Here is a 26,797-nt window from a genome sequence, read left to right on the forward strand (position 1 = left end):
TTGCATGGCAGGTTTTCTGTCTGCTTGAGTCTCTCCACTCAGATTAGTTCATAAAAGGTACAAGTATAGAGACCCAAGGGAATGGCAAGAATATGTGCCAGGGGAAGGTTTAGGTTGGACATGAGGAAAAGGTTCTTCCCCAGAGGGTGGTGGAGCACCAGAATAGGCTCCCCAGGGAGGTGTCACAGCCCCAAGCCTGACAGTGTTCAAGAAGAGACTGGACAACACCCTCAGACACATGGTATGAACTGTGGGGTTGTCATATGCAGGGACAGGAGTTGGACTCAATGATCCCTGTGGGTCCCTTCCAACTCAGGACATACTATGATAAGCAGAAGGAACATCCAGAGTTACAGCAACAGAGTCAGAACATGCTATTAGGAAACAAGACAGACCAACAAACTGCAGTGAAGACGTTTTGAGGGTGTAGAGCTTACTTCAGAGTTCAAGACGGCCAAAAATGCCAGTCTTCAGGTACTCAAATTATAAGAAGATTTTCCAGCTCTTGAGTTTTCCTACACATAACAGGCTTGGAGTTTTCACAGCTTCTTTTGAGAGTTCTGAGGGTGGAGCTGCTGAAGAGGATCCCCCAAGAAATGAACCATTCTGCTGCAAGAGGGATTTTTTTCTGTACTCTGCTCTATGGCATGGACTCTCTGGTACCTATAAGGTAGCAGAGGTCCCCTGAGGTTGTCCCTTCTCTGCCACCAGCCAAGACATTAGGAGAGACAGATCCTCAGCCTGGTTTTGGGGGTACCCTGTGTGTGTCCCACCCCCCCCTAAAATAAAGCAAAGCCCATGGGGGCCAACTCGCCACAGCCGATGAGGGACAGGGCGGCTGTCAGGACCCTGAGGAGGCAGTGGGGACATCAGGGGGCTGCTGCGGAGACACGCGCCCACTGTGGGGCAAAACCCTCCCGGGGCTCTGGCAGGTGGGATCCTGCAGAAAGGAAAAGGGGTGCCAAAAAGGAGGGGGAGCTCAAGAGCATCTGTCAACCCTCCTCCATCCCCAGAGAGCCCTAAGCAGGGTGGACAGGGGGGTGACCCCTCCAAATCTCTGCAGCCCCACTTGTGCAAGGGGGTGACCCCAGGAATGGACCAGCAGCAACAGGAGCTGAGTGTCCCCACAAAAATCCCTCTGCTTCCACTTTCAGAGTCACACACCTGGAGTAAAGCCCCACCAGACCCTCCTCCCACACTCCAGGCCTCCATTTCCCCACCTTGAACAGCTCTCAGAGAAACGACGAGTGGCATCACCCCGCTTCTTCCATCACACCCATTATTTTGGGAAGAATATAAGGCTCTTGGGAAGAATATAAGGCTGTTGTCAGAGGATGTAGGGAGGCAACTAGGAAAGCTAAGGCCTCCTTAGAGTTAAACCTGGCGAGAGGGGTCAAGGACAACAGGAAGAGCTTCTTCAAATACATGGCAGATAAAACTAACACCAGAGGCAATGTAGGCCCACTGATGAACGGGGTGGGTGCCCTGGTGACAGAAGATACAGAGAAGGCAGAATTACTGAATGCCTTCTTTGCCTCTGTCTACTCTGCCGGAGGCTGTCCTGAGGAGCCCCGTACCCCTGAGGCCCCAGAGGAAGGCAGGGCAATGGAGGAGTTTGCCTCAGTTGATGAGGACTGGGTTAGGGAGCAATTAAGCAATCTGGACATCCATAAATCCATGGGTCCAGATGGGATGCACCCACAGGTGCTGAGGGAGCTGGCTGAAGTCATTGCTGGACCACTCTCCATCATCCTTGCCAAGTCTTGAGAAACAGGAGAGGTGCCTGAGGACTGGAGGAAAGCAAATGTCACTCCGGTCTTCAAAAAGGGCAAGAAGGAGGACCCGGGCAACTATAGACCAGTCAGCCTCACCTCCATCCCTGGGAAAGTGATGGAACACCTTATCCTTGGTGCCATCTTAAGACATATCAAGGATAATAGGGTCATCAGGGACAGTCAACATGGCTTCACCAAGGGGAAGTCATGTTTGACCAACCTCATAGCCTTTTATGAAGACGTAACAAGGTGGATTGATGAAGGCAGAGCAGTGGATGTGGTCTACCTTGACTTCAGCAAAGCATTTGACACCGTCTCCCACAGCATCCTCACGGCTCAACTGAGGAAGTGTGGACTGGATGATCGGGTAGTGAGGTGGACCGCAAACTGGCTGAAGGAGAGAAGCCAGAGAGTTGTGATCACTGGGGCAGAGTCTGGTTGGAGGCCTGTATCTAGTGGAGTGCCTCAAGGGTCAGTTCTGGGACCAATACTGTTCAATATATTCATCAATGACTTGGATGAGAGAATTGAGTGTACTATCAGCAAGTTTGCTGATGACACCAAGCTGGGAGGAGTGGCTGACACTCCAGAGGGCTGTGCTGCCATCCAGCGAGATCTGGACAGGCTAGAGAGTTGGGCAGGGAAAAATTTAATGAAATATAATAAGGGAAAATGTAGAGTCTTGCATCTGGGCAGGAACAACCCCAGGTTCCAGTACAGGTTGGGGAATGACCTATTAGAGAGCAGTGTAGGGGAAAGGGACCTGGGGGTCCTGGTGGACAGCAGGATGACCATGAGCCAGCACTGTGCCCTTGTGGCCAAGAAGGCCAATGGCATCCTGGGGTGTATTAGAAGGGGGGTGGTTAGTAGGTCGAGAGAGGTTCTCCTTCCCCTCTACTCTGCCCTGGTGAGACCCCATCTGGAATATTGTGTCCAGTTCTGGGCCCCTCAGTTCAAGAAGGACAGGGAACTGCTGGAGAGAGTCCAGCGCAGGGCCACAAAGATGATTAAGGGAGTGGAGCATCTCCCTTATGAGGAAAGGCTGAGGGAGCTGGTTCTCTTTCGCTTGGAGAAGAGGAGACTGAGGGGTGACCTCATCAATGTTTATAAATATATAAAGGGTGGGTGTCACGCGGATGGAGCCAGGCTCTTCTCAGTGACAACCGACAGTAGAGACAAGGGAAAATGGGTTCAAGCTGGAACACAAGAGGTTCCACTTATATTTGAGAAGAAACTTCTTCTCAGTGAGGGTGACGGAACACTGGAACAGGCTGCCCAGGGAGGTTGTGGATTCTACTTCTCTGGAGACATTCAAAACCTGCCTGGATGCCTTCCTGTGTAACCTCACCTAGGTGTTCCTGCTCTGGCAGGGGTATTGGACTGGATGATCTTTCGAGGTCCCTTCCAATCCCTAACATTCTGTGATTCTGTGATCATCCCCCCCCATACTTCCTCTCTCCACCACCAATATTGGGTGGGGGGGACACACCAACAGACACAACCCCCCATTACCTGCATCCTCCAGGGGACCCAAGCTCTCCGCAGCCCCCCGCTTCCCCAAGACCATGTAACCATCCTCGTCCTCCATGTCACCAGGAAGGCACAGGGCTGGGGACACAGAGGGACAGGAAACCAAAGCACTGATGACCACGCAGGGCTTTTGCTGTCAAGGTATGAACTGTCAGCAGGGCCAGAGCTTCCTGCCATTATTGCAGCTAAACAGCCCCAAAACTGCCAGGGAGAGCAGCCCCAACACCTGGTAAAGGCCACAGGGGTGCTTTTCCTCTAGAGAAAGGAAAATCAGGGTATTGGCTGCTGCCTGCAAGGAAAAGGAAAAATTAGAAAAACACCTCTTTCCCCCATTGTGGTTTAACCCAAACTGGCCATACAACCACGACAGACACTCGCTCACCCCCTCTCCCACCCCCACCCCAGGGGAGAGAAACAAAAGGAAAGGGAAAAACTTGGATTGAGATAAACACAGTTTAAACAACTAACAAAATACTAATACACTACTAGTAAATATAACGATAAATATAGCTATAAATATAGCTATAAAATAAATCCCCTCCATGTGCTCCCACTTCCTAGAAGTGGGGGGTGGGAAGGGAAAGGACAGGGTTGCCTTCAGCAGGCGCCTTCTGGAACAGACAAGACAACCATGATAATTTACCGTGTTTTAAGAAAAAAATTAGTGGAAACATAGCAACAAGGTCTGTACTGGTCATGTGTGCCACAAAATCCACTTCACACCCTGGCAAAGGGCCAGGGACCTCAGCCAAGCTCTGTGTACCCATCTCATCTGGCAACAGCACCTTGAGCTCCATGACCACAGCGCAAAAGCAGATATAGGCGAGTTGCTCAAAAAGCAAGACGAGTGCTGGGCTGGTCCCAGGAGAAAGAAACCAGTTCTGTGCTTGAGGTCCCAGATCACACAGCCACAGTGGCCCTGATGTCTTCCAGTCCTGCAGGTTCCTCAGAGACCTGGCAGAGAGATGCTGCTGGGACCAGCAGCACTACAGATATACAGTTCAGAAGGAAATTCCCAAGCCACTCTGTGTTAATAGCAAAGGCAAAGTTGTGGACTTCCCAGCAGGAAAAAGTCCTTTCTCCCCATCAACTATTTCACATCAGAGCTTGGGCCTTGCTGCAGAGATAATGATGGGTCCGGAAGCAGTTTGAACTCCAGAGATCATGGTAATTCAGCCAGAAACAAGACTCTTGGCCCTTCAGAGTGATCCTGCAAGAATAAGCAATGACATTGTTGGTACCCTTGGGGAAGCAGCTCTCCCCACCCATAAGTGCCTGGAGGGAACAAGGGCTGCCTACAAGGGACAGGCCCTGTAGCCACGTCCCACCAGGCCCCTGCCCATCCCAGCACAGGACGGTCTCCCTGTGACCCTGGTTCGCAACAGGACTCACGTGTCATTGAAGCTGCTGCCGTCCACCCACTCCAGGCGCCCGTCCTGTCTGCGCAGCCCAACCCAGTAATCAATGTTGCCCTTGAGGCGTGACAGAAACTCCTGGAGAGGAAAGAGAGAAGCCAACAGTCAGGAGCTGCTGCTGCCCCAGAGTGTCCCTGTCCCAGCCCCACATGAGGCCCCAGGATGGCAGCACCTCCCACCCAATGGCTGCTCCACCAAGCTCCAGAGCTTCTGCATGAGCTCCCCAGCCTGGCCAGCCGCACTGGTCCTGCTCTGCTGGAGCTCTGCTGTGCTTGCAGTCCCGCTGAGCTCCACGCGGGAGGACACGCACCCTGGGCTCCACACTGTACCTGAGCCTCCTTCCCTCTGAGGCCACACGCCAGAACTGCATCTGTGTCCCTAGAAGCACCTCCAACCTCCCAGCACCAACCCCAAGGTCTGCACCCAACCCAGACCCCCCCACACGGCCACAGCAGCCCCTCACTCACCATTTCCCACTCCCTCTTGATCACAGCCAGCGAGGCCCCGAGCGAGGAGCACCGCTCCTGGCCCCACTCCCAGCTCCCCTCCTCGCTCGAGAGGTAGTAGCAGACATTGCGGTACCCAACCCAGTCGTCAGGACAGCCCAGCACGGCAGCTGCACGCCCTCCATCTCTTCCTGCTGGAGAGGGAAGGGGAGAAGGTCAGAGGACTCCTCTCCACAGGGACCAGGGGACACAGCTCCATGGGGCAGGGAAGGGGGCAGACCCAGGCTCCCCACACGGGGATCCCCCATTTGCTGCCAGGGACCCACAGGGAGCAAACACCCCAGGGGTTAACAGCCTGCCCCAGGGCACAGCCGGGGGTGTCCCTGCCCCTCCCCAGGAGCCCTGGGCCAGGGCAGGGGCACAGCCAGCCTGAGGGGCTGGCCCCAACACGCTCCCCCCACCAGCCTTGGCCTCACACACCAACGCCTGCCCCAGCCCTGAGGGGAAGGGGCCGCATCCAGCCCGGCGGCACACACGGCTCCGTGCTGAGGGGCCGCACGCAGGCGCCTGCTGCTCCCTTACCTGACACCATAGCAACAGCCGCTGCCAAAACCAGGACCAGAGCCACAAGCACAGCCAGCACCAGGACATACACTGGATGCAGCGTGCACCACTCACCTGGAGGAGGAAAAAGCCACCAGCAGTGAGGAACCGTGCTGTCCCAGAGCTGGCCTGGCCCTCACATCCCCACCACTCCCAACACCAGCTGCCCAGGGAAGGCAGGAGGGACCCTCCAGCCTGTTTCGTGCCCCTCCAACAGCTGGAAGAAACCTCACTCTTGTCAAACCCAGTCCTCACGGGCTGACACTCCCACAGGGACACTGTGCCCTCCCGACAGGCCACAGGGGTGGCCCTGCACTCACCCAGAAGCCTTCTGCTTGTCCTCTTCCCAGGCAGCTCTGGCTTCAGGGATGCCCCTCTGTACTGGGGATCCAGGCGCTTCTCTGTGTTCCCATCATTGTCACAGACTCTGCTCTTCTCCCCTTGTCCCAAAGGCAAATGAGATGGGCAATCTCTTTGCTTGTCACAAGCCCAGTCTTGTGTCCAAGTCATCTTATCCGCTCCCAAAGCCTGTTTCCAGCCAAGCTGGGTGTATGGGAATTGCACGAGAATAGCGAGGAAGCTAATTGTAAATACACTCAAGCGACTGTAGCTGCAGTGTAGAAAAAGCACAAACATCACACTAATTGTTTTACTGACCATGTGTGCTTGACAAGTAGAACCTCTGTGTTAGATAACATAGGCCTGTGAGAAACTCTAAGGCACCTTATCGCTACACCTGACACTCCTGCTTTGTTGTGAGAAAGCAGAGGCTGTGCCTGCTTGAAGCCTTGAAATAACAGGCGAGCTCAGCAGGCCCAGTGATCTTCTACCAGGGCTGAACTCTGCAGCACGTGCGTCCCCTGCCCGGTAGCTCAGGTGCTGCTTCGGAGATCCCCCGCTAGAGAGGTAACTAAAATAAAACTTGCTCTTTGCAAATGCATTCGTGGCCTCTGGCTCTTCTTGCAATGTGCCTGCATTGGTTCACACACCGGGACAGTTTTATGACCACAGCTGTTACCTTCATATTGGGAGACTGCGGCGAACATGATAGCGATGCAATAGGAATGTTTAATTCTGTTGCCCGACAGCTGTCGCAACTCATTTGAAGCATCAGCCATGGGTTGATATCATCCAGCACACATCTGGAACAACCAAGCAGACTCACTCACCCGCTTGGCTATGCTGGCAAAAGAGAGGGAAGAGGAGAAATGGGAACACCTGCTGGACAGGGTGCACATTAAGCGTGGTCACTCAGGGCTCAGAGACCTCCTGGAAGCTGGGAGCAGAGGATGGCCCGTTACCCGAGAACTACATAGCACAGCAATTTTTGCCTGATTCCTATGATATATCAGACTAGAATAACACCCTTTGCAAGATCCTCCGCTCCATCTGTGGGATGGGAAAGTACTATGGGAAACCTGGCAGGTTAGATACATAGGACCTTTTAGAGATCAGAAGGGAAATGAGATGTGCTTGTTGGGGTGGAAGCAATATTGGGATTTTTCCAGGCTGGAGCAGTGACATGGGCAACCAGGGAAAAGACAGTGTAAAAGTTAAAACTGTGGTTTAGTTTCTTATCAAAAGCCAAATCAATTCCATCATATAACAGCAGCCACTTCACTGCCAGGGTGCTCCAGGAATGAGCAAAAACTGAAGGAGTACAGCAGATGGTTTATACCCCTCACTATCCCCAAGCAAACAGGATAGTAGAAAGAACAAATTGTCTGCTAAAATGTTTTCTGAAAGTCTGTGAGCCTGGATGGTCTGTGCAATTCTCAGAAGCTATGACCAAAATAAACAACAGCTGGGGAGTTAACAGAGGTCCACAAATTACTGCATTTTACTCGAAGTCTCCATCTATACTTCCTGGGGTAAAAGAAACTAAAGACCCCATAAATCTTCTCCATTATCCTGGACAACCAGCCCTGGTTGAACTCCCCAGTGTGGGGGAAGTCCCCCTGGTACCAAACACCCCTTTTCAGTAAGTCTGCCTGGGTGGCCACTGATGCCTATAGCAGGCAGCATAAAAAAAAAAAAAAAAAAAAATCAATATTAGGTGGATTGTTCTCTCTCTTTAAAGCCAGTTTGATGAAGGATCACATTTTTCCTTTTTGTTCCCTTGCAGGGAGAAGAGGAAAGAAATTGATCTTTGTCTGTCAAAAGTGTATGCTTTATCAGGGCACATGTTTAGCTTTTAGCCTCTGCTTTGTGGCTTTGACTGTTAGTTTGATCATACTTTTAGGATGTATATGTCATTTTGGTTTTGGTTCTGGGTAGTTTTCTGCCTTCTCCCCTCTACCAGTCAAGGAGAGGAAGGAGTGGAAACAATAATTCTCCAAACCTTGCATGGAAATTGATTCAGGGATTTATGAGAGTTTGGAAGCACACCGATCAGGGAATATGTATGACCATTCCTCAGTCTGCTGAACAAGGGATGAGTTTTTTTTTTTTGTTACCCCACTGAGTGGAATTCTTGGTCTAACAACAAAATCAGACTCCAGGGATTCCCTGTGTTTATTTGCCCATCCAGTGGGGCTGGGACAACGGGCTCTATTCAGTGGAGAGCAGACTCTCTACTAACAGGGGGTTATCGTGAGACCTTTTCCAGTATGAAGTCCCAAACATTATCCTGAGACTAAATGACACCTATTTCATTGTGTATATTTTAAGGGACAATTTTGAGAAAAGAAGGATTAACACCTCCCACCCACAAATTCAATTTTACCTTTGAGACATCCCAAATTGGGGCCTCATGAGTCGTTGTGTTCCAAAATGTGTCAGTCCTATGGGGAGACTACAGCCTCTTGGCAGACAACCTTACCTTGCTTAGCTCCATTTTTCCATCCTCTTAAGCAGCCCATTATGAGGCTCGTTATTCTTTGAATATAACTCGCCCATAGTGTATATAACTTCCCCACAGATTAGGATCAGAACAAAGGGATTTATCTGATATTCAATGGATGTGGTCACAAGTAAACCCTGTTTTGAAGCCTTGAAGATATGATATCATTTAAAGAAAACAGAGTTTGCAAAGTGTTGAATCTAACCAAGGGAAAATGTTGTATTACTATTCATAATGCCACTACCTCTATAGAAGAAGATTGTGCCAAGATGAATGACATGGCTGACCAGATTTCTAAACTATTCCAATTGCTCCAGCCAACAAACTGGCTTGAGGAACTCTCACCCAGATCCTGGTTTACCTCTCTTTTACATTCTCTAGGACTTACTGGTTAGCACAAATTAGAATAACCCTGTTAATTGGATTAGTGCTTTTGGTGGTTGGCATAGCCATTGCTAAGTGTATGATTACTCACTTTACTCTGCCTCTTAGAATGACAGAATTTTTTGGTTGGAAGGCACCTTCAAAGGTCATCTAGTTCAACTCCCTGCCATGAGCAGGGACGTCTTCAACTAGATCAGGTTGCTCAGAGCCCCGTCCAGTCTGGCCTGGAATGTTCCCAGGGATGGGGCATTGACCACCTCTCCGGGCAACCTGGGCCAGTGTTTCACCACCCTCAGTGTAAAAAATGTCTTCCTCATGGCTGGCCTGAATCTCTCCTTTTAGTTTAAAGCAAGCGTTTATGTCACAGGGTGGTGTGATGGACATAGTATGCACCTTGTTATGCCTTAAACAATTGGTTTTGCACCTTGTAGAAGGAAGAGAGAAATGCTGCAGAGGCAGGACAGTATCACTTCCTTAAGGCCCAATTGTATTCTTTGCAAGACGAAGGCACCAGCCTTTGAGATAAAGGTATTAACCATGCTTGCACAAAAGCAGGGTCATACAGCAGCTACGACAGCCTAGAAGGAATTACAAATCACCAGCTACTCCTAGAGGACCAACTCACTCACTTCTGGAGCAACCTCATTAACTAGCACCAGAAGCGAGCAGAGGGAGGACATGAGCCACTCCCGCCTATCTCGCATGCAAATGGACTAAAATATTTAAACCTTGCCACTTGGGACACTCACTGCGTTGTGTACAATCTTGTGTCCAAGGCATCATATCCGCTGCCAAAGCCTGTTTCCAGCCAAGCTGATACACACGTACAACTAATATTTCTTCCCCCATCTATCTGGCATAGCCCTGGCCTCACAGATCACAACAGCAACTGGAACTTGCAGCTGTCGGAGCACAAGCTCCCTGCCCTGCCCATGCAAACACCAGCACCAAGAAACCACAAGCTGCTGGCACAGAGAACTGCACAGCTATGAATCCCGGGAAAGCTGTGAATCACGGCAGAGCTATGAATCCCAGGAACGCTGTGAATCACGGCAGAGCTATGAATCCCGGGAAAGCTGTGAATCACGGCAGAGCTATGAATCCCAGGAACGCTGTGAACCCCAGAGCTGCCCCCGTGGGCTTGTGGCAGCGGCTCCTGCCCTGGCAGCGCTTCCAGCTCGGGGCCCTCAAGCGCTCGCGTAAGAACTGCGTGTCTTGGGAGAACAGGGCGGCTGACTTACGGGAAAAACAGCAAACGCTCCTTCCCGAAACGCCCCCCTTCCGCCCCCGAGGAAGGGAGCGCCAAGCCCCGCAGAGAGGTGACAGGGCTGTGGAGCTGGGGCTCCTGAAGCAGAACCTACTGCCCGGGAAAGCCCAGGCTGGAGCGGCCCCGACCGGGAACCCACCCACCGAGCCCCGGGGCAGCGGAGGAGCCCGACAGACCGAGCCCAAGCGCGGCTGCGAAAGCCCCCGGAGAGGAAAGTCTCTACAAGATCCCTTCTGTGCGACAGAGGAGAATGAGCCGCAGCTGCTGGGAAACAGGCTGCCCTGTCGCCGCGGCTGCCCTCGCCGCCTCCCCCGAGCGACCGACAGGAGGTCCCTACCTGCCCCCTGGCTAAGGGGCGCCCTTCCTCCCTCTCTCTTCCCCGAGCGACCGACGAGAGGTCCCTACCTGGGTCACCCCCGTCCCCCAGCTCAGGCAGCTCCCGCACACGCCTTCGGGCTGATATCGCCCTTTATATAGTCGGTCACAGCCCGCCCAGCGTTCTGGCCATTCAGAGCGCAAGAATCAGGAGTGACGGTGGAGAGAGCCAATCGGAGCGAAGCACTTTGTTTTAAACCCTCCTAGCGCTGAGATGCTCTTTCGGTTACTCCGTCTCGGTTGCTCCGTCTCCCGCTATTTTGGGTGGAAAGTTGCTTATTTTTGACTCACATAGGTGTCAGAGGCTGTACCCTCAGTTCCTGCTGCTGTTTTTTCCAGGTCATTTCTCTGTTTGTCTGGGACCAGCAGCTCCTGGCGGTTCCTGCTTCCTGATCCCTCAGGCTGTTTCCCCCGCTTTTGGGGAATGAGGGGTGCAGGGGGTTGTTATTAAAGTCTGTTTCCCTCACCAGTATATCAGTCACTCTTTGGAGTATAAATGTGTATTAACTTTATTAAGATGTGTTGTTGCACATTACATGCTGCAACACAATTGAGGTGGTGGAATTTTACTGGAGGTTTTGGTATTAAAGAAAACAAATTGGGGGGCAGCCCTAAAAAGTAAAGATTTGGCTTCTTGGGAGCTTGGAGCTGCGTGTGAGAGATAAAGGATCCCTTTGGACAAGCCCAGCATCTGCTCCTCTGACGTGGTTTTGGAACACTGCCAGCATTGTTGAGATTTATTCACAGGAAGACAGAGCCCAGGGCCACGGTGATCAACAGACAAGCAGCAAGAATAATACAGAAATCGTGTGGCTTTGCAAGGTTTAGATATTAGTACTTGTTAGCAGGGAGGTTTCTTGTGGGATGCCCTCTCTCCGTCCTCCAGGCAGCTTGTTTACTGTTCTTACTTGATTTTTGCAGTCTCTGCTGATGGTATTTCCTGGCACTGGCCTGCAAGGTCCAACCCCTGTCGCTCAGCAGCAAGATCAAAATAAGTTTTGAGTACACGGCCTGAAATTCCAGCTCGGTTTGTCTACTCAGGCCATACCTGGCAGCAAGTTGTTGCTGTGAGTAACACCAGCAGACCCAGGGCTTGTGCTCCAGCAGCTCCAGTGGGCGCGTCTCCTCCCGCACAGAGCTCGGCAGAACCCAAGCACAGCAGAGCTCCAGCAGAGCAGGACCAGCGCGGCTGGCCGGGCTGGGGAGCTCGTGCAGAAGCTCTGGAGCTTGGTGGAGCAGCCGTTGGGTGGGAGGTGCTGCCATCCTGGGGCCTCGTGTGGGGCTGGGACAGGGACACTCTGGGGCAGCAGCAGCTCCTGACTGTTGGCTTCTCTCTTTCCTCTCCAGGAGTTTCTATCACGCCTCAGGGACATCACTGATTACTGGGTTGGGCTGCGCAGACGGGACGGGCGCCTGGAGTGGGTGGACAGCAGCAGCTTCAACTGCACGTGAGTCCTGTTGTGAACCAGGGTCACAGGGAGACCGTCCTGTGCTGGGATGGGCAGGGGCCTGGTGGGACGTGGCTACATGGCCTGTCCCTTGCAGGCAGCCCTTGTCCCCTCCAGGTGCCTGAAGGCACAGCTGCTTCCCCAAAGGTACCAACAGTGTCTTTGCTTATTCTTGCAGGATCTCATTGCAGGGTCGAGAGTCTTGTTTCTGGCTGAACAACCGTAATGTCTGTAGTCTGAGCTTCGCTGAGCCCGGGCATTGTCTCTGCAGCAAGGACCAGTCTGTGATGGGAACCAATTGACAGAAATAGGTGGAGAAAGCACCTCGTCTGTGTTGGGAACTACACAGCTTCACCTCTTCCAGCAGCACAGAGTGGCAGGGGATCTTCTTCCCTCAACTGCGGGTCTGTGGTGCTGCTGGTCTCAGCAACATTTGGCTGCCAGGTCTGATGGTGAGGAACCTGCAGGAGGGCGCTGCAGAATGCTGAGACGTGGCTGTGTGGACTGGGGCCTCAAGCACAGAAGTGTTTTGTTTCTCCTGGGACCACCACAGCACTCGTCTTGCTTTTCTAACAACTCACCTGTAGCTGCTTTTGCACCATGGTGATGAAGCTTGAGGTGCTGCTGCCAGATGAAATGGGTATGGAGAGCTTGGCTGAGGTGCCTGGCCCTTTGCCAGGGTGCAAAATGGCCATTATGTGGTATGTGTGACCACTACAGAACTTGTTGCTATTTTTCTACTACTTTTTTTCTTAAAACATGGCAGCTTATCATGGTTGTCTCATCTGTTCCAGAAGATACCTGCTGAAGGCAGCCCTGTCCTTTCCCTTCTGGCCCCCACTTTTGGGATATTGGAGCACATGGAGGGGATCTTCTCTTGTTCCCTGATGTCCCCTTTTCCCCTCCTCTGTTTAGCAAAGTGGATTTTTGGTGCTGTTTTCTCCCTTTCAATTAAAAAAAAAAGTAAATACAATTAAATCCTGGAAGGAAATGGGCAGTCTTGCCGTGCACTGAGTGCAGTTGCTTGCCGTTGTCTGGCAGAGCATGAAAGAAAGGGGTTAGTGCCAGCAGTAATTAAATAGTGCTTAATTAGGCTAATGAAATAGCTGCCAATGAGGAGAAGTGGGGATATAGGGGTTCCTGATGTGCCCATCACTCACCACATCCATGGCTTGTGCAATAACAGGCACTGACCTGTCAGTATGAAAAGCTGGTTAACAAGCTCTACATATTTGTGTTTTTGCTGTCCACCATGGAGGGCTTTTTGGGGGGGAAAGAGGGATTTTTCTAATTTCTCCTTTCCCCTGTGGGCAGCAGCCCTGTAGCCTGATTTTCCTTTCTCTAGAGGAAAAGCACCCCTGTGGCCTTTGCCAGGTGTTGGGGCTGCTCTCCCTGGCAGTTTTGGGCCTGTTTAGCTGCAATAGTGGCAGGAAGCTCTGGCCCTGCTGACAGTTGGTACCTTGACAGCAAAAGCCCTGTGTGGTCATCAGTGGTTTGGTTTCCTGTCCCCTGCTCTGTGTCCCCAGCCCTGTGCCTTCCTGGTTCTTCCGTGACATGGAGGACGAGGACGGTTACATGGTCTTAGACCAAAGGGGGAAGCGGGGGGCTGCAGGGAGCTCGGGTCCCCTGCAGGATGCAGGTAATGGGGGGTTGTGTCTATTGGTGTGTTTCCCACCCCCGATATTGGTGGCGGAGAGAGGAAATATGGGGGGGTGTTGATGGGTGTGATGAGAGAAGCGTGGTGATGCCACTCGTTGTTTCTCTGAGAGTTGCTCAAGGCAGGGAAACGGAGGCCTGGAGTGAGGGAGGAGGCTCTGGTGGGGCTTTTCTCCGGGTGTGTGACCCCAAAAGTGGAAGCAGAGGGATTTTTTGCGGAGACACTCGGCTCCTGTTGCTGCTGGTCCGTTGCTGGGGTCACCCCCTTGCGCAGGAAGGGCTGCAGGCATTTGAAGGGTTCACCCCCCGTCCACCCTGCTTAGGGCTCTCTGGGGATGGAGGAGGGTTGACAGATGCTCTTGAGCTCCCCCTCTTTTTTGGCACCCCTTTTCCTTTCTGCAGGATCCCACCTGCCAGAGCCCCAGGAGGGTTTTGCCCCACAGTGGGCGCATGTCCCCGCAGCAGCCCCCCGACGTCCCCACTGCCTCCTCAGGATCCTGACAGCCGCCCTGTCCCTGTCCCTCATCGGCTGTGGTGAGTTGGCCCCCGTGGACTTTGCTTTATTTTAGGGGGGGGTGGGACACACACAGGGTACCCCCAAAACCAGGCTGAGGATCTGTCTCTCCCAGTGTCTTGGCTGGTGGCAGAGAGGGGACAACCTGAGGGGACCGTGGGGTGCACAAACACATCATGGAGACACAGTCATGCTGATCTGGATGGCGTCTGCCTGGAGCTGAGGAAGAGCCTGTGTCCCCTGCAAGGTGACCCACCCTTCATGGCATCCCTTCATTGGGACCCCTTGCCCCTCCAAATAAGCCACGAGCATCCTTCTGGCATTATCTCTACCCCGGGTGCCTTAATGTGGCAGTGTCCGTATGTCCATCTGCAGAGAGTGAGGGGTGCAAGATCTGTCCCTCGGGCTGGAAGCTGCACGGGACCAAGTGCTACTGGGCTGCCGACGAGACCAGCTCTTGGAGCGAGAGCCGGGAGGACTGTGTGAATCGGGGGGCTGAGCTGCTGATGCCGGGAGACCAGGACGAGTTGGTAAAGGGACCGATGGCGCCAGGGACGTGGGACGGGTTCTGGGGCTGGTGATACTTGGGGAGGGGTGAAGCCTTGCCCCAAAATCTGGGGTCAGCAACCAGCCCTGTGCCCAAACCTCTGCAGGGCCTTTGCCAGTGTCAGAGTGTGGGGGACACCAGTGGGGCTTGGTCCTGGGATGGGTCTGCGTGAGGACAGGCTGGAGCCTGTTTGAAGATGGCAATTGCTGACACATCAGCGTTACCACCTGCCCTCTCTGCCGGTACAGGATTTCCTAAATAAAACCCTCCAGAATCCCACCCGCTACTTCTGGATTGGCCTCTCCTTGCCCTCCGCCGGGAAGGGCTGGATTTGGCTGAACGGCTCCCGCCTGGACCAGAGCCGGTGAGCGCTTTTGGGTGTTGGGCTGGGGCCACCCCCATCACCCAAGGGACCCTCGTGCCGAGGCGCGTGCTCATGCATTCCCACCTGCATCCCCAGGTTCCAGCTGAGCCCCTGGGATGCAGGCAGAACATGTGGGGTGCTGAGAGGGAACAGGATCATCTCTGATAACTGCAGCTGGGCCTGTCAGTGGATCTGCCAGAAAAAAGTCACCCAGCTCTGAGCTGGAGGCCACGAAATGGGCCAACAGAGGGACAGACCTTCAGGGACGGGCCAGGATCAGGCCCTCAGTGCAGGGATGTGGGAGCCACTGCTGACATTGTGCGATGACCATCTGTATAAACTCATTATGATGTTAACAGGGCTGTGTGTGGTGTTTTCAAACAGATTTTCTCATGGAGAGGGGTGGAAGGAGCATCCTGCTGTACCAGATAAGCTTCCTGGTGCACAACATACTGGGGCACTGGGGGAGGATATGTATGGAAATGTACAACTTTGCCTCCCTGCTCTAGCAGATGGACACAAAATGCAACTCTGTGGCATCTTTTTGGGGAGCCAGGGGGTTACAGGGATCAGAGAGAGCATTCCATAGAGCAGAGCACAGAAAATATCCCTCTTGCAGCAGAATGGTTCATTTCTTGGGGGATCCTCTTCAGCACCTGCACCCTCAGAAGTCTCAAAAGAAGCTGTGAAAACTTTGGATCTGGCAGGTGTAGGAAAACCCAACAGCACAGTACTTAAAGGCTTTTTAGCCATCCTGAACTCCAAAGCAAGCTCTCGACCCTCCAAGCGTTCATTGCAGTTTGTAGGTCTGTTGCTGTAACTCTGAATGTCCCTTCTATTTATATTCAAATCCAATAGATTTTGAGTGCTTCTAAATTCTAGCTTGACTTGATTACAGCTACAGTGGAAAATAATCGAAAAATAAGCTCAGGACAGCGAAATTTTACGATACAGTATCTCTGGACTCTGTGGCCATCACTACAGTAGGTGGCGCTATCACTTCAGTCAACTGAGCAAGTAGCTGAACCGGGGATCTTACAAACCTCTCAATAAGAGGCTTCTTTGTGCAGTTTTAAAGAACAGCCCAACAAAGTAAGTAAGGATCAGGCCTTTGGCATGCGTCTGTGTTGTGGCCAAATTCCAGTTTTAGATTTTTCAGGTCAAATTATTTCCTTAGGAAAACTATGAATTGTGCATTTGCATAATAGTTTTTCCATCTGCTTGAGTCTCTCTACTCAGAGACTTATTGGTCCTTTCAATATTTCACCTGAAAACATGTACATCTTGTTCCCTTTATTAAGTTCTGTGAAAATCTTCGGATTGCTGTCAGCAACATCCAACATAATGACCCAGTCTTGCTATCCTGCAGTTACTAACCAGAACAATCACATCTTGCTGCAAGTTGAGAGGATCACATCCTGGAATGATACTGCACATCCTCTGGATTTGCACATGAATTGGATCTATCTGAGCTAGAATGTATATCTGACCCTCTTACCCATAATGTGGGGTAAACCCCAAAACTATTTACTGTCTGTACTCTCATAAGATCCCAGGAGGTAAGATGGTAATGTTATTCCCATCTCCAAATAGAAAGTCAGAGAACCTATAGTCCAAGTGGCTTTGCCTTGTTCACATAGAGACTGTGTTAGAATGGAGACTTGCATTATATATGAAATATATCTATATCTCAGGTATACATAGAGCACACTTTTGATCTGTGTTTCCCATTTGAACAAAATAGTCCACAAAAACTGGTGAAGGGGTTAGAGCACAAGTCTGATGAGGAGTGGCTGAGGGAACCGGATCTGTTTAGCGTGGAGAAAAGGAGGATGAGGGGAGATCTCTGCAACTACCTGAAAGGAGAATTGTAGAATGGTTTGGGTTGGAAGGGACCTTCAAAGGTCATCTAGTCCAACCCCCTGCCACGAGCAGGGACATGTTCAACTAGATCAGGTTGCTCAGAGCCCCGTCCAGCCTGGCCTGGAATGTCTCCAGGGATGGGGCATCAACCACCTCTCTGGGCAACTGGTGCCAGTGTTTCACCACCCTCAATGTAAAAAATTTCTTCCTCATGTCTGGCCTGAATCTCTTCTCTTTTAGTTTGAAATCGTTACACCTCATCCTGTTGTAACATGCCCTTCTAAAAAGTCTATCTCCATCTTTCTTATAGGCCCCTTTAAGCACTGAAAGGCCACAATAAGGTCTTCCCAGAGCCTTCTCTTCTCCAGGCTGAATAACCCCAACTCCAGCTAGAGGTTGTAGCATGGAGGGTCTTGCTCTCTCCTCCCAAGTAACAAGCAATAGGATGAGAGGAAATGGCCTCAAATTACACCAGGGGAGGTTTAGATTGAATATTAGTAAGAATTTATTCACAGAAAGGGTTGTCAGGCATTGGAACAGGCTGCCCAGGGAAGTGGTAGAGTCACCATCCCTGGAGGTGTTTGAAAGATGCACAGATGGGGTTCTTAGGGACACGCTTTAGTGGCAGTGTTAAGATAACAGTTGGACTTGAGGATCTTGAGGGTCTCTTCCAACCACAATGATTCTATGACTCTATGATTCTGTGCCTCTGCACTGGTATTTAGGTTGTCCTAGTGTTTTGCAGAATGAAGGCTTGGTCCGGAAGGCTGTTAAGTCCCGTGTGCTGTGGAAAAGGTCCTAAATACTGGAAATCTGAAATAGAGAACTTTGCTTTAGACAAGCCTAAGGCATTTGTGGCTGTTACTAAACCTCTTCCCAGTGTATTAAAAAACCCACAGAGCAGTAAATTAATTAAGTTTCTGTCTTGATAATGGATTTAAAAGGCAAGTTGAATCTCTCCCAGAGGTAGAGAAAGAAGTAATTCCACAAGAAAGCAGAAGAGACATAAACCTTCTCATGTGTATGGATTTACTGTCCAGTGTATATTGAAATACAGCTGTGACAGCTACTGCATTCCATCAGGGTCATCGCTTTCTTTGAGATAATTTTGGCTATGTACGGACATTTGTTTCTTCAGTAATACACAGCCAAAATCAATCCAGACCTTGAGGTGTAAATTTCTCTTGATTGTGTTCAAGTAGTGCCAGAGGCCACAAAATGGGCCAACAGTGGGAGAGACCTTTGGGGACAGGCCAGGATCAGGCCCTCAGTGCGGGGATGTGGGAGCCACTGCTGACATTGTGCAATGACCATCTGGATAAACTAATTATGATGTTAACAGGGCTCTGTGTGGTGTTTTCAGACAAGATTTCTCATGGAGAGGGGTGGAAGGAGAATACTGCTGTACCAGCTGGGAAGCGCTGCCACTTCCCAGAAGTGGGGGGCAGGAAGGGAAAGGACAGGGTTGCCTTCAGCAGGCGCCTTCTGGAACACACAGGACAACCATGATAATTTACCATGTTTTAAGAAAAAATTTAATAGAAACATAGCAAGAAGGTCTGTACTTGTCATGTGTGCCACAAAGTCCACTTCACACCCTGGCAAAGGGCCAGGGACCTCAGCCAGGCTCTGTAGGCTACACAGACCACACAGATGTAGGCTAGTTTCTTGTGAAGAAAGACCACTTAATTTACCAAAATATCCAGACAGTGACTTAGCATTCCCCAACTAAGGCATTTTAAATTCTTACTCTCCATTCAGCAGCTTTGACTTTCAGACCACGTTATCTTCTTAGCAGCAGCTGCGGATCATGGGCTATAGCTCCTCTCCTAACACACGACCAAGGCTGCAGCATACGTGCAGCACTGGATCTATCAACATTGATGCCTATACTGAGTGTGTGCTACCATTTAGTCTGGTAGCAGCACCTTGAGATCCATCACCACAGCGCAAAAGCAGATACAGGCAAATTGTTCGAAAAGCAAGACGAGTGCTGGGCTGGTCCCAGGAGAAACCAGTTCTGTGCTTGAGGTCCCAGTTCTACACAGGCACAGTGTCCCTGATGATATACAGTTCAGAAGGAAATTCCCAAGCCACTCTGTGCTAACAGCAAAGGCAAAGTTGTGGACTTCCCAGCAGGAAAAAGTCCTTTCTCCCCATCAACTATTTCACATCAGAGCTTGGGCCTTGCTGCAGAGATAATGATGGGTCCGGAAGCAGTTTGAACTCCAGAGATCAGGGTAATTCAGCCAGAAACAAGACTCTTCGCCCTTCAGAGTGATCCTGCAAGAATAAGTAATGACACTGTTGGTACCCTTGGGGAAGCAGCTCTCCCCATAAGTGCCTGGAGGGAACAAGGGCTGCCTGCAAGGGACAGGCCCTGTAGCCACGTCCCACCAGGCCCCTGCCCATCCCAGCACAGGATGGTCTCCCTGTGACCCTGGTTCACAACGGGACTCACGTGTCATTGAAGCTGCTGCCGTCCACCCACTCCAGGCGCCCGTCCTGTCTGCGCAGCCCAACCCAGTAATCAATGTTGCCCTTGAGGCGTGACAGAAACTCCTGGAGAGGAAAGAGAGAAGCCAACAGTCAGGAGCTGCTGCTGCCCCAGAGTGTCCCTGTCCCAGCCCCACACGAGGCCCCAGGATGGCAGCACCTCCCACCCAACGGCTGCTCCACCAAGCTCCAGAGCTTCTGCATGAGCTCCCCAGCCTGGCCAGCCGCACTGGTCCTGCTCTGCTGGAGCTCTGCTGTGCTTGCGGTCCCGCTGAGCTCCACGTGGGAGGACACGCACCCTGGGCTCCAAACTGTACCTGAGCCTCCTTCCCTCTGAGGCCACACGCCAGAACTGCATCTGTGTCCCTAGAAGCACCTCCAACCTCCCAGCACCAAGCCCGAGTTCTGCACCCAACCCAGACCCCCCCACACGGCCACAGCAGCCCCTCACTCACCATTTCCCACTCCCTCTTGATCACAGCCAGCGAGGCCCCGAGCGAGGAGCACCGCTCCTGGCCCCACTCCCAGCTCCCCTCCTCGCTCGAGAGGTAGTAGCAGACATTGCGGTACCCAACCCAGTCGTCAGGACAGCCCAGCACGGCAGCTGCACGCCCTCCATCTCTTCCTGCTGGAGAGGGAAGGGGAAAAGGTCAGAGGACTCCTCTCCACAGGGACCAGGGGACACAGCTCCATGGGGCAGGGAAGGGGGCAGACCCAAGCTCCCCACACGGGGATCCCCCATTTGCTGCCAGGGACCCACAGGGAGCAAACACCCCAGGGGTTAACAGCCTGCCCCAGGGCACAGCCGGGGGTGTCCCTGCCCCTCCCCAGGAGCCCTGGGCCAGGGCAGGGGCACAGCCAGCCTGAGGGGCTGGCCCCAACACGCTCCCCCCACCAGCCTTGGCCTCACACACCAACGCCTGCCCCAGCCCTGAGGGGAAGGGGCCGCATCCAGCCCGGCGGCACACACGGCTCCGTGCTGAGGGGCCGCACGCAGGCGCCTGCTGCTCCCTTACCTGACAGCACAGCAACGGCCGCTGCCAAAACCAGGACCAGAGCCACAAGCACAGCCAGCACCAGGACATACACTGGATGCAGCGTGCACCACTCACCTGGAGGAGGAAAAAGCCACCAGCAGTGAGGAACCGTGCTGTCCCAGAGCTGGCCTGGCCCTTCACGTCCCCAACACCAGCTGCCTAGGGAAGGCAGAAGGCACCCCCTGCCCAGGGAAGAGCCCGCCCCAGGAGAGCTGCCAGAAGGATGGATATGTGGTGGGGCTGCTACGGGCCACTTGATAATGGTCTGTACTCACCCAGAGCCCTGCACGCCCTTCTGCCTGCATTGCCTGGCATCTCTTGGTGAATGGACGCCCCTTCAGCCTGGGGACCCAAGGCCTGGTCCAGTTCTTCCTGCGAGGAAACACAGTCTCGCGTCCAAGGCTTCATAACTGATGGCAAGACCTGTTTCCAGTCCAGCTTGGACGCAGTTTTATGACCACAGTCGTTATCCTCGTCTTGGCAGATTGCAGAGAACACAATGAAGACGCAGTAAATCCAGATGTCTAACTCTGCATACCTAGCAGGGCCATGCTAGGGCCTCAGATATCAGCCACAGCCAGTCCTGGATGACTCACAGGCTCGAGAAGGTGTTGCCAGCACGACCCTGCCCTGTCCCTGATCCGCCTGTGACACTGCAGGCAGTTCCCAGCACCTGGGGATACAGAGTCAGTGATTTGAGGGAACAGCCCTTGGCCCCCAGCACCCTCCCCACCCGGCCCAGACCGGCCACAAGGCACTCGCTGCCTGGGAGCACCCCCCTTCCCACCACTCCCCCTCCCTGTACCACCACCAGCAGCAGGGGCCCAGCATGGGAAGGCGGGCTCCAGGGCTAAGCACTCTTCCGTAATGGTTCACAACACCGACTGGCTCACCACAGCTCCCTTCCCGGCACAGCTGGGAGGACAGCGGCAACAGGGGGGGCCCACAAACAGCCGCTCCTCCGTCGGCACCAGTAGGAAGAAAACGCCATCCCCCACAGAGGAAAGGGAGCGCCAAGAGGAGAGCGAGCCCGAGCCCGCGCCTCCCCCGCCGCCAGGGGCGGGTCCCTTCCCCCGCCCCGCCCGTCGCCTCGCCGCCACCGTCCCGGGTCCCGTTCCCCGCCACCACCGCCGCCAGCGCCCTCAGCCCTTCCCCGCGCCGCAACGAGCGACTGAACCCGAGCAGCACCGACCGCAGGTCCTTACCCGATACACGGCCGCGTTCCGCTTCTACAAAAAACCCCACACGCTGCACAGACCCACGCAACTCGGCGAATTTATAGAGACTCGAACAGCCCGCCCCCCCAGTGCTGCGACCAATCAGCAGATACCAGCACGCCCATGGGGATCAACAGCGCACCGCCCAACGGCCAGCTCCGCCTCAGCATCGTCGTCCGACCGCTAGCATCGTCGTCCGACCGCTAGCATCGTCGTCCACCCCTCGCATCGTCGTCCGACCGCTAGCATCGTCGTCCACCCCTCGCATCGTGCGACTGCTAGCATCGTCCACCGTTAGCATCGTTCACCCGTCGCAGCATCGCCCGACCGCTGGCATCGTCCTCCCACCGCTAGCAGCATCGTCCGACCGCTGGCATCGACGTCCACACCTGGCATCGTCGTCCGACCGCTGGCATCGTCGTCCGACTGCTAGCACCGTCGTCCCACCGCTAGCAGCATCGTCCGACCGCTGGCATCGTCGTCCCACCGCTAGCAGCATCGTCCGACCGCTGGCATCGTCGTCCCACCGCTCGCATCGTCGTCCACCGTAGCACCGTCGGTCGCTAGCATCGTCCCCCGCCAGCACAGCCTAAGCAGCGCGCCGCCTCGGGAGCGCGTCTAGCGCTGGCATCGCCTACTGCTAAAACCGCCTCAGCATCGTGCCGAGTGCCAGCACCGCCGAGCGCCAGCGCCCTCAGCCCTTCCCCGCGCCGCAGCGAGGGACCGAACCGAGCAGCACCGACCGCAGGTCCGTACCCGACACACAGCCCCGTTCCGCTTCTGCAGAGACACCCGCACGCTCCACAGACCCACGCAACTCAGCGGATTTAACGCTCTTCCCGCCCTTACAGAGACTCGCACAGCACGCAGGACACTTGCTGGTTTTGCCGCACATTTTTCTGGGCTCTGTGCCTGCCCGTGGTGGCGGAGCAACCCACGGAAGTTCCCGCTCCCTCAGGTCGTTTCCCCCGTTTTTGGGGAGCGAGGGGGAAAAGGGAGGTCGTTATGAAAATCCCCTTCCCTCACCAATATACCAGTCGGCCTTTAGACTGTAAAGGCATATGAGCTTTGTCAATACGCATTATTTCACGTTTTACGCTGCGACGCAATGGGGGAGCGGATTGGGACTGGAGGTTTTGGTATTAAAGGAAATTGAAGAGTGGGCCAGCCCTGGAAATAAAGACTGTGCTCTCAGGAGTCTGGAGCTGGCGGTGCTGGCACTCGGCACGATGCTGAGGCGGTTTTAGCAGTAGGCGATGCTAGTGCTAGACGCGCTCCCGAGGCGGCGCGCTGCTTAGGCGGTGCTGGCGGGGGACGATGCTAGCGACCGACGGTGCTACGGTGGACGACAATGCCAGCGGTCGGACGATGCGACCGGTGGGACGACGATGCGAGGGGTGGACGACGATGCCAGCGGTCGGACGACGATGCCAGCGGTGGGATGACGATGCCAGTGGTCGGACGATGCTCCTAGCGGTGGGACGACGATGCCAGCAGTCGAACGACGATGCCTGCGGTCGGACGACGATGCTAGGGGTGGACGACGATGCCAGCGGTCGGACCATGCTGCGACGGCTGAACGATGCTGCGTGGGGTGGACGATGCTAGCGGTGGACGATGGGAGGGCTGGACGACGATGCTAGCGGTGGGACGACGATGCGAGAGGTGGACGAGGATGCGAGGGGTGGACGAGGATGCGAGGGGTGGGACGACGATGCTAGCGGTGGGACGACGATGCCAGCGGTCGGACGACGATGCCAGCGGTCGGACCATGCTGCGAGGGGTGAATGATGCCAGCGGTGGGACGACGATGCCAGCGGTGGGACGGCGATGCCAGCGGTGGGACGGCGATGCCAGCGGTCGGACGATGCTCCTAGCGGTGGGACGACGATGCCAGCAGTCGAACGACGATGCCTGCGGTCGGACGACGATGCTAACGGTGGACGACGATGCCAGCGGTCGGACCATGCTGCGACGGCTGAACGATGCTGCGTGGGGTGGACGATGCTAGCGGTGGACGATGGGAGGGCTGGACGACGATGCTAGCGGTGGGACGACGATGCGAGAGGTGGACGACGATGCCAGCGGTTGGACGACGATGCTAGGGGTGGATGACGATGCCAGCGGTGGGACGACGATGCCAGCGGTGGGACGACGATGCCAGGGGTGGACGACGATGCTAGGGGTGGATGACGATGCCAGCGGTGGGACGACGATGCCAGCGGTCGGACGACGATGCTGAGGCGGAGTTGGCCGTTGGGCGGTGCGCTGTTGATCCCGATGGGCGTGTTGGTATCTGCTGATTGGTCGCAGCACTGGGGGCCGGGCTGTGCGAGTCTCTTTAAATTCGCCGAGTTGCGTGGGTCTGTGGAGCGTGTGGGGTTTTTTGTAGAAGCGGAACGCGGCCGTGTGTCGGGTAAGGACCTGCGGTCGGTGCTGCTCGGGTTCGTTCGCTCGTTGCGGTGCGGAGAAGGGCTGAGGGTGCTGAGCGGTCGGACGATGCTGCGAGGGGTCGGACGACGATGCTGCGAGGGGTCGGACGGTGCTGCGAGGGGTGGACGGTGCTAGCGGTGGACGGTGCTTAACAGTCGCACGATGCGAGGGGTGGACGACGATGCGAGGGCTGGACGACGCTAGCGGTCGGACGATGCTGGGGCGGTGCGCTGCAGGGTGTCGGCGGTACTGGCGGTCGTGGATGCGCTCCTGAGGCGATGCGCTGTTGATCCGGATGTGCCGGGGCTCCACTTTCCTGTAATTAATTCTCAACGAGGCCAGCAGCGTTTCAAAGACATATCAGAAGACGCGATGGATACACCCCCCTCCCCCGTTTGAATTAACTGAATTTTTAGTCCAGGTAGATTTTTGGCGAGTAGGTGCGACCTACTTGCACGATACAATCCTATTACTCCTATTGCATGATTGCAATCAGCAAGAATTCACCACCGTGGCGCAAAACCCCCCTCTTTGCCTGGAAACCGGGTGGACGCTCACACTGCAGTGTGCACAGCGGGAACCCGAGTCCTCTGAGCTACCTTCGAACTCACCTACTGTCCCGCAGGTGGGGACACGTAGTTGCACAGGTGGAACTTTATCCTCCGTGTGCAGCTCCAAACTCCTGAGAGCACAGTCTTTATTTCCAGGGCTGGCCCACTCTTCGACTTTCTTTAATTAACACCAGAATCTCCAGTCCCAATCCGCTGGCATCGTCGTCCGACCGCTGGCACCGTCGTCCACCCCTCGCAGCACCGTCGTCCCACCGCTGGCAGCACCGTCCCACCGCTGCCATCGTCGTCCCACCGCTGGCATCGTCGTCCACCGTAGCACCGTCGGTCGCTAGCATCGTCCCCCGCCAGCCCCGCCTAAGCAGCGCGCCGCCTCAGGAGCGCGTCTAGCGCTGGCATCGCCTACTGCTAAAACCGCCTCAGCATCGTGCCGAGTGCCAGCACCGCCGAGCGCCAGCGCCCTCAGCCCTTCCCCGCGCCGCAGCGAGGGACCGAACCCGTGTGCCGGCACATCGGGATCAATTGCGCGCCGCCTCCGCAGCGCAGCAGCCACTATCACCGCCCGCCGCCAGCGCCCTCAGCCCTTCTCCGCGCCGCAGCGAGGGACCGAACCCGAGCAGCACCGACCGCAGGTCCGTACCCGACACACAGCCCCGTTCCGCTTCTGCAGAGACACCCGCACGCTCCACAGACCCACGCAACTCAGCGGATTTAACGCTCTTCCCGCCCTTACAGAGACTCGCACAGCACGCAGGACACTTGCTGGTTTTGCCGCACATTTTTCTGGGCTCTGTGCCTGCCCGTGGTGGCGGAGCAGCCCACGGAAGTTCCCGCTCCCTCAGGTCGTTTCCCCCGTTTTTGGGGAGCGAGGGGGAAAAGGGAGGTCGTTATGAAAATCCCCTTCCCTCACCAATATACCAGTCGGCCTTTAGACTGTAAAGGCATATGAGCTTTGTCAATACGCATTATTTCACCTTTTACAATGCGACGCAGTGGGGGAGCGGATTGGGACTGGAGGTTTTGGTATTAAAGGAAATTGAAGAGTGGGCCAGCCCTGGAAATAAAGACTGTGCTCTCAGGAGTTTGGAGCTGCACACGGAGGATAAAGTTCCACCTGTGCAACTACGTGTCCCCACCTGCGGGACAGTAGGTGAGTTCGAAGGTAACTCAGAGGACTCGGGTTCCCGCTGTGCACACCGCAGTGTGCGCGTCCACCCGGTCTCCAGGCAAAGAGGGGGGTTTTGCGTCATGGTGGTGAGTTCTTGCTGATTGCATCACGCCATAGGAGTAATAGGATTGTATCGTGCAAGTAGGTCGCACCTACTCGCCAAAAATCTACCTGGACTAAAAATTCAGTTAATTCAAACGGGGGGGGGGGGGGGTGTATCCATCGCGTCTTCTGATATGTCTTTGAAACGCTGCTGGCCTCGTTGAGAATTAATTACAGGAAAGTGGAGCCCCGGCACATCGGGATCAACAGCGCATCGCCTCAGGAGCGCATACACGACCGCCAGTACCGCCGACACCCAGCAGCGCACCGCCCCAGCATCGTCCGACCGCTAGCGTCGTCCAGCCCTCGCATCGTCGTCCACCACTCGCATCGTGCGACTGTAGCACCGTCCACCCCTCGCAGCATCGTCGTCGGACCGCAGCGCAGCATCGTCGTCGGACCGCTCAGCACCCTCAGCCCTTCTCCGCGCCGCAGCGAGGGACCGAACCCGAGCAGCACCGACCGCAGGTCCGTACCCGACACACAGCCCCGTTCCGCTTCTGCAGAGACACCCGCACGCTCCACAGACCCACGCAACTCAGCGGATTTAACGCTCTTCCCGCCCTTACAGGGACTCGCACAGCACGCAGGACACTTGCTGGTTTTGCCGCACATTTTTCTGGGCTCTGTGCCTGCCCGTGGTGGCGGAGCAGCCCACGGAAGTTCCCGCTCCCTCAGGTCGTTTCCCCCGTTTTTGGGGAGCGAGGGGGAAAAGGGAGGTCGTTATGAAAATCCCCTTCCCTCAC

At 54.6% G+C, this 26,797-nt stretch overlaps 4 protein-coding genes across 7 annotated transcripts in view; 1 reads left to right on the forward strand and 3 right to left on the reverse strand.

The window, feature by feature from the left end:
- The window catches only part of CCT2 (chaperonin containing TCP1 subunit 2), a 161,805-nt gene extending 152,146 nt beyond the window's left edge, over window positions 1–9,659 (reverse strand). Inside the window, exon 1 of the mRNA XM_065631007.1 lies at window positions 9,655–9,659. The gene's annotated coding sequence lies outside the window, so the exon portion shown is untranslated. The remainder of the gene's footprint in view (window positions 1–9,654) is intronic.
- Window positions 3,745–10,724, reverse strand: LOC135986707 (early activation antigen CD69-like). 3 transcript variants are annotated; one of them, XM_065631032.1, is made up of 7 exons: window positions 10,668–10,724; window positions 6,788–6,951; window positions 6,090–6,312; window positions 5,749–5,844; window positions 5,188–5,357; window positions 4,698–4,798; window positions 3,745–4,515 (listed from the first exon to the last, which is right to left on the reverse strand). In XM_065631032.1, the coding sequence occupies exons 2-7, from the start codon at window positions 6,878–6,880 to the stop codon at window positions 4,401–4,403; spliced, it is 798 nt and encodes a 265-aa protein (XP_065487104.1). In that variant the 5' UTR covers window positions 6,881–6,951; window positions 10,668–10,724; the 3' UTR covers window positions 3,745–4,400. The 3 variants fall into 3 exon arrangements, with proteins under 3 accessions (XP_065487104.1, XP_065487094.1, XP_065487113.1); XM_065631022.1 differs by having other exon boundaries at window positions 5,188–5,360; XM_065631041.1 differs by lacking the exon at window positions 5,749–5,844 and having other exon boundaries at window positions 5,188–5,360.
- A 2,915-nt stretch (window positions 10,725–13,639) lies between these two features.
- On the forward strand, window positions 13,640–15,533 carry LOC135987423 (killer cell lectin-like receptor subfamily F member 1). Its single transcript, XM_065632360.1, has 6 exons — window positions 13,640–13,797; window positions 14,106–14,275; window positions 14,371–14,502; window positions 14,631–14,785; window positions 15,051–15,166; window positions 15,263–15,533. Exons 1-6 carry the CDS (start codon window positions 13,640–13,642, stop codon window positions 15,384–15,386), a joined length of 855 nt encoding a protein of 284 aa, XP_065488432.1. The 3' UTR covers window positions 15,387–15,533.
- Window positions 15,534–18,564: 3,031 nt separating this feature from the next.
- LOC135999430 (C-type lectin domain family 2 member B-like) lies at window positions 18,565–21,802 on the reverse strand. 2 transcript variants are annotated; one of them, XM_065652988.1, is made up of 6 exons: window positions 21,768–21,802; window positions 20,838–21,235; window positions 20,542–20,637; window positions 19,981–20,153; window positions 19,491–19,591; window positions 18,566–19,312 (listed from the first exon to the last, which is right to left on the reverse strand). In XM_065652988.1, the coding sequence occupies exons 2-6, from the start codon at window positions 20,968–20,970 to the stop codon at window positions 19,198–19,200; spliced, it is 618 nt and encodes a 205-aa protein (XP_065509060.1). In that variant the 5' UTR covers window positions 20,971–21,235; window positions 21,768–21,802; the 3' UTR covers window positions 18,566–19,197. The 2 variants fall into 2 exon arrangements, with proteins under 2 accessions (XP_065509068.1, XP_065509060.1); XM_065652996.1 differs by lacking the exon at window positions 20,542–20,637 and having other exon boundaries at window positions 18,565–19,312; window positions 21,768–21,801.
- Window positions 21,803–26,797: the final 4,995 nt, after the last annotated feature.

This window comes from Caloenas nicobarica, chromosome 1 (assembly GCF_036013445.1).
Source record: "Caloenas nicobarica isolate bCalNic1 chromosome 1, bCalNic1.hap1, whole genome shotgun sequence".
NCBI lineage: Eukaryota > Metazoa > Chordata > Aves > Columbiformes > Columbidae > Caloenas > Caloenas nicobarica.

What these genes read in the sequence shown, in the direction of transcription:
- LOC135999430 (XM_065652988.1), bottom strand. Translation starts at nt 20,970, where the DNA reads ATGAAGCCTTGGACGCGAGACTGTGTTTCCTCGCAGGAAGAACTGGAC. An exon ending in GGCCGTTGCTGTGCTGTCAG is followed by an intron (nt 20,154 to 20,541) that starts GTAAGGGAGCAG and finishes TTCCCTCTCCAG; the next exon opens with CAGGAAGAGATGGAGGGCGT. An exon ending in GGCAGCAGCTTCAATGACAC is followed by an intron (nt 19,313 to 19,490) that starts GTGAGTCCCGTT and finishes TTATTCTTGCAG; the next exon opens with GATCACTCTGAAGGGCGAAG.
- LOC135986707 (XM_065631022.1), bottom strand. Translation starts at nt 6,880, where the DNA reads ATGCTTCAAATGAGTTGCGACAGCTGTCGGGCAACAGAATTAAACATT. An exon ending in GACAAGCAGAAGGCTTCTGG is followed by an intron (nt 5,845 to 6,089) that starts GTGAGTGCAGGG and finishes TTCCTCCTCCAG; the next exon opens with GTGAGTGGTGCACGCTGCAT. An exon ending in TCAAGAGGGAGTGGGAAATG is followed by an intron (nt 4,799 to 5,187) that starts GTGAGTGAGGGG and finishes TTTCCTCTCCAG; the next exon opens with GAGTTTCTGTCACGCCTCAA.
- LOC135987423 (XM_065632360.1), top strand. Translation starts at nt 13,640, where the DNA reads ATGGAGGACGAGGACGGTTACATGGTCTTAGACCAAAGGGGGAAGCGG. An exon ending in GAGAGAGGAAATATGGGGGG is followed by an intron (nt 13,798 to 14,105) that starts GTGTTGATGGGT and finishes GATGCTCTTGAG; the next exon opens with CTCCCCCTCTTTTTTGGCAC. An exon ending in CCTGTCCCTCATCGGCTGTG is followed by an intron (nt 14,276 to 14,370) that starts GTGAGTTGGCCC and finishes TGTCTCTCCCAG; the next exon opens with TGTCTTGGCTGGTGGCAGAG.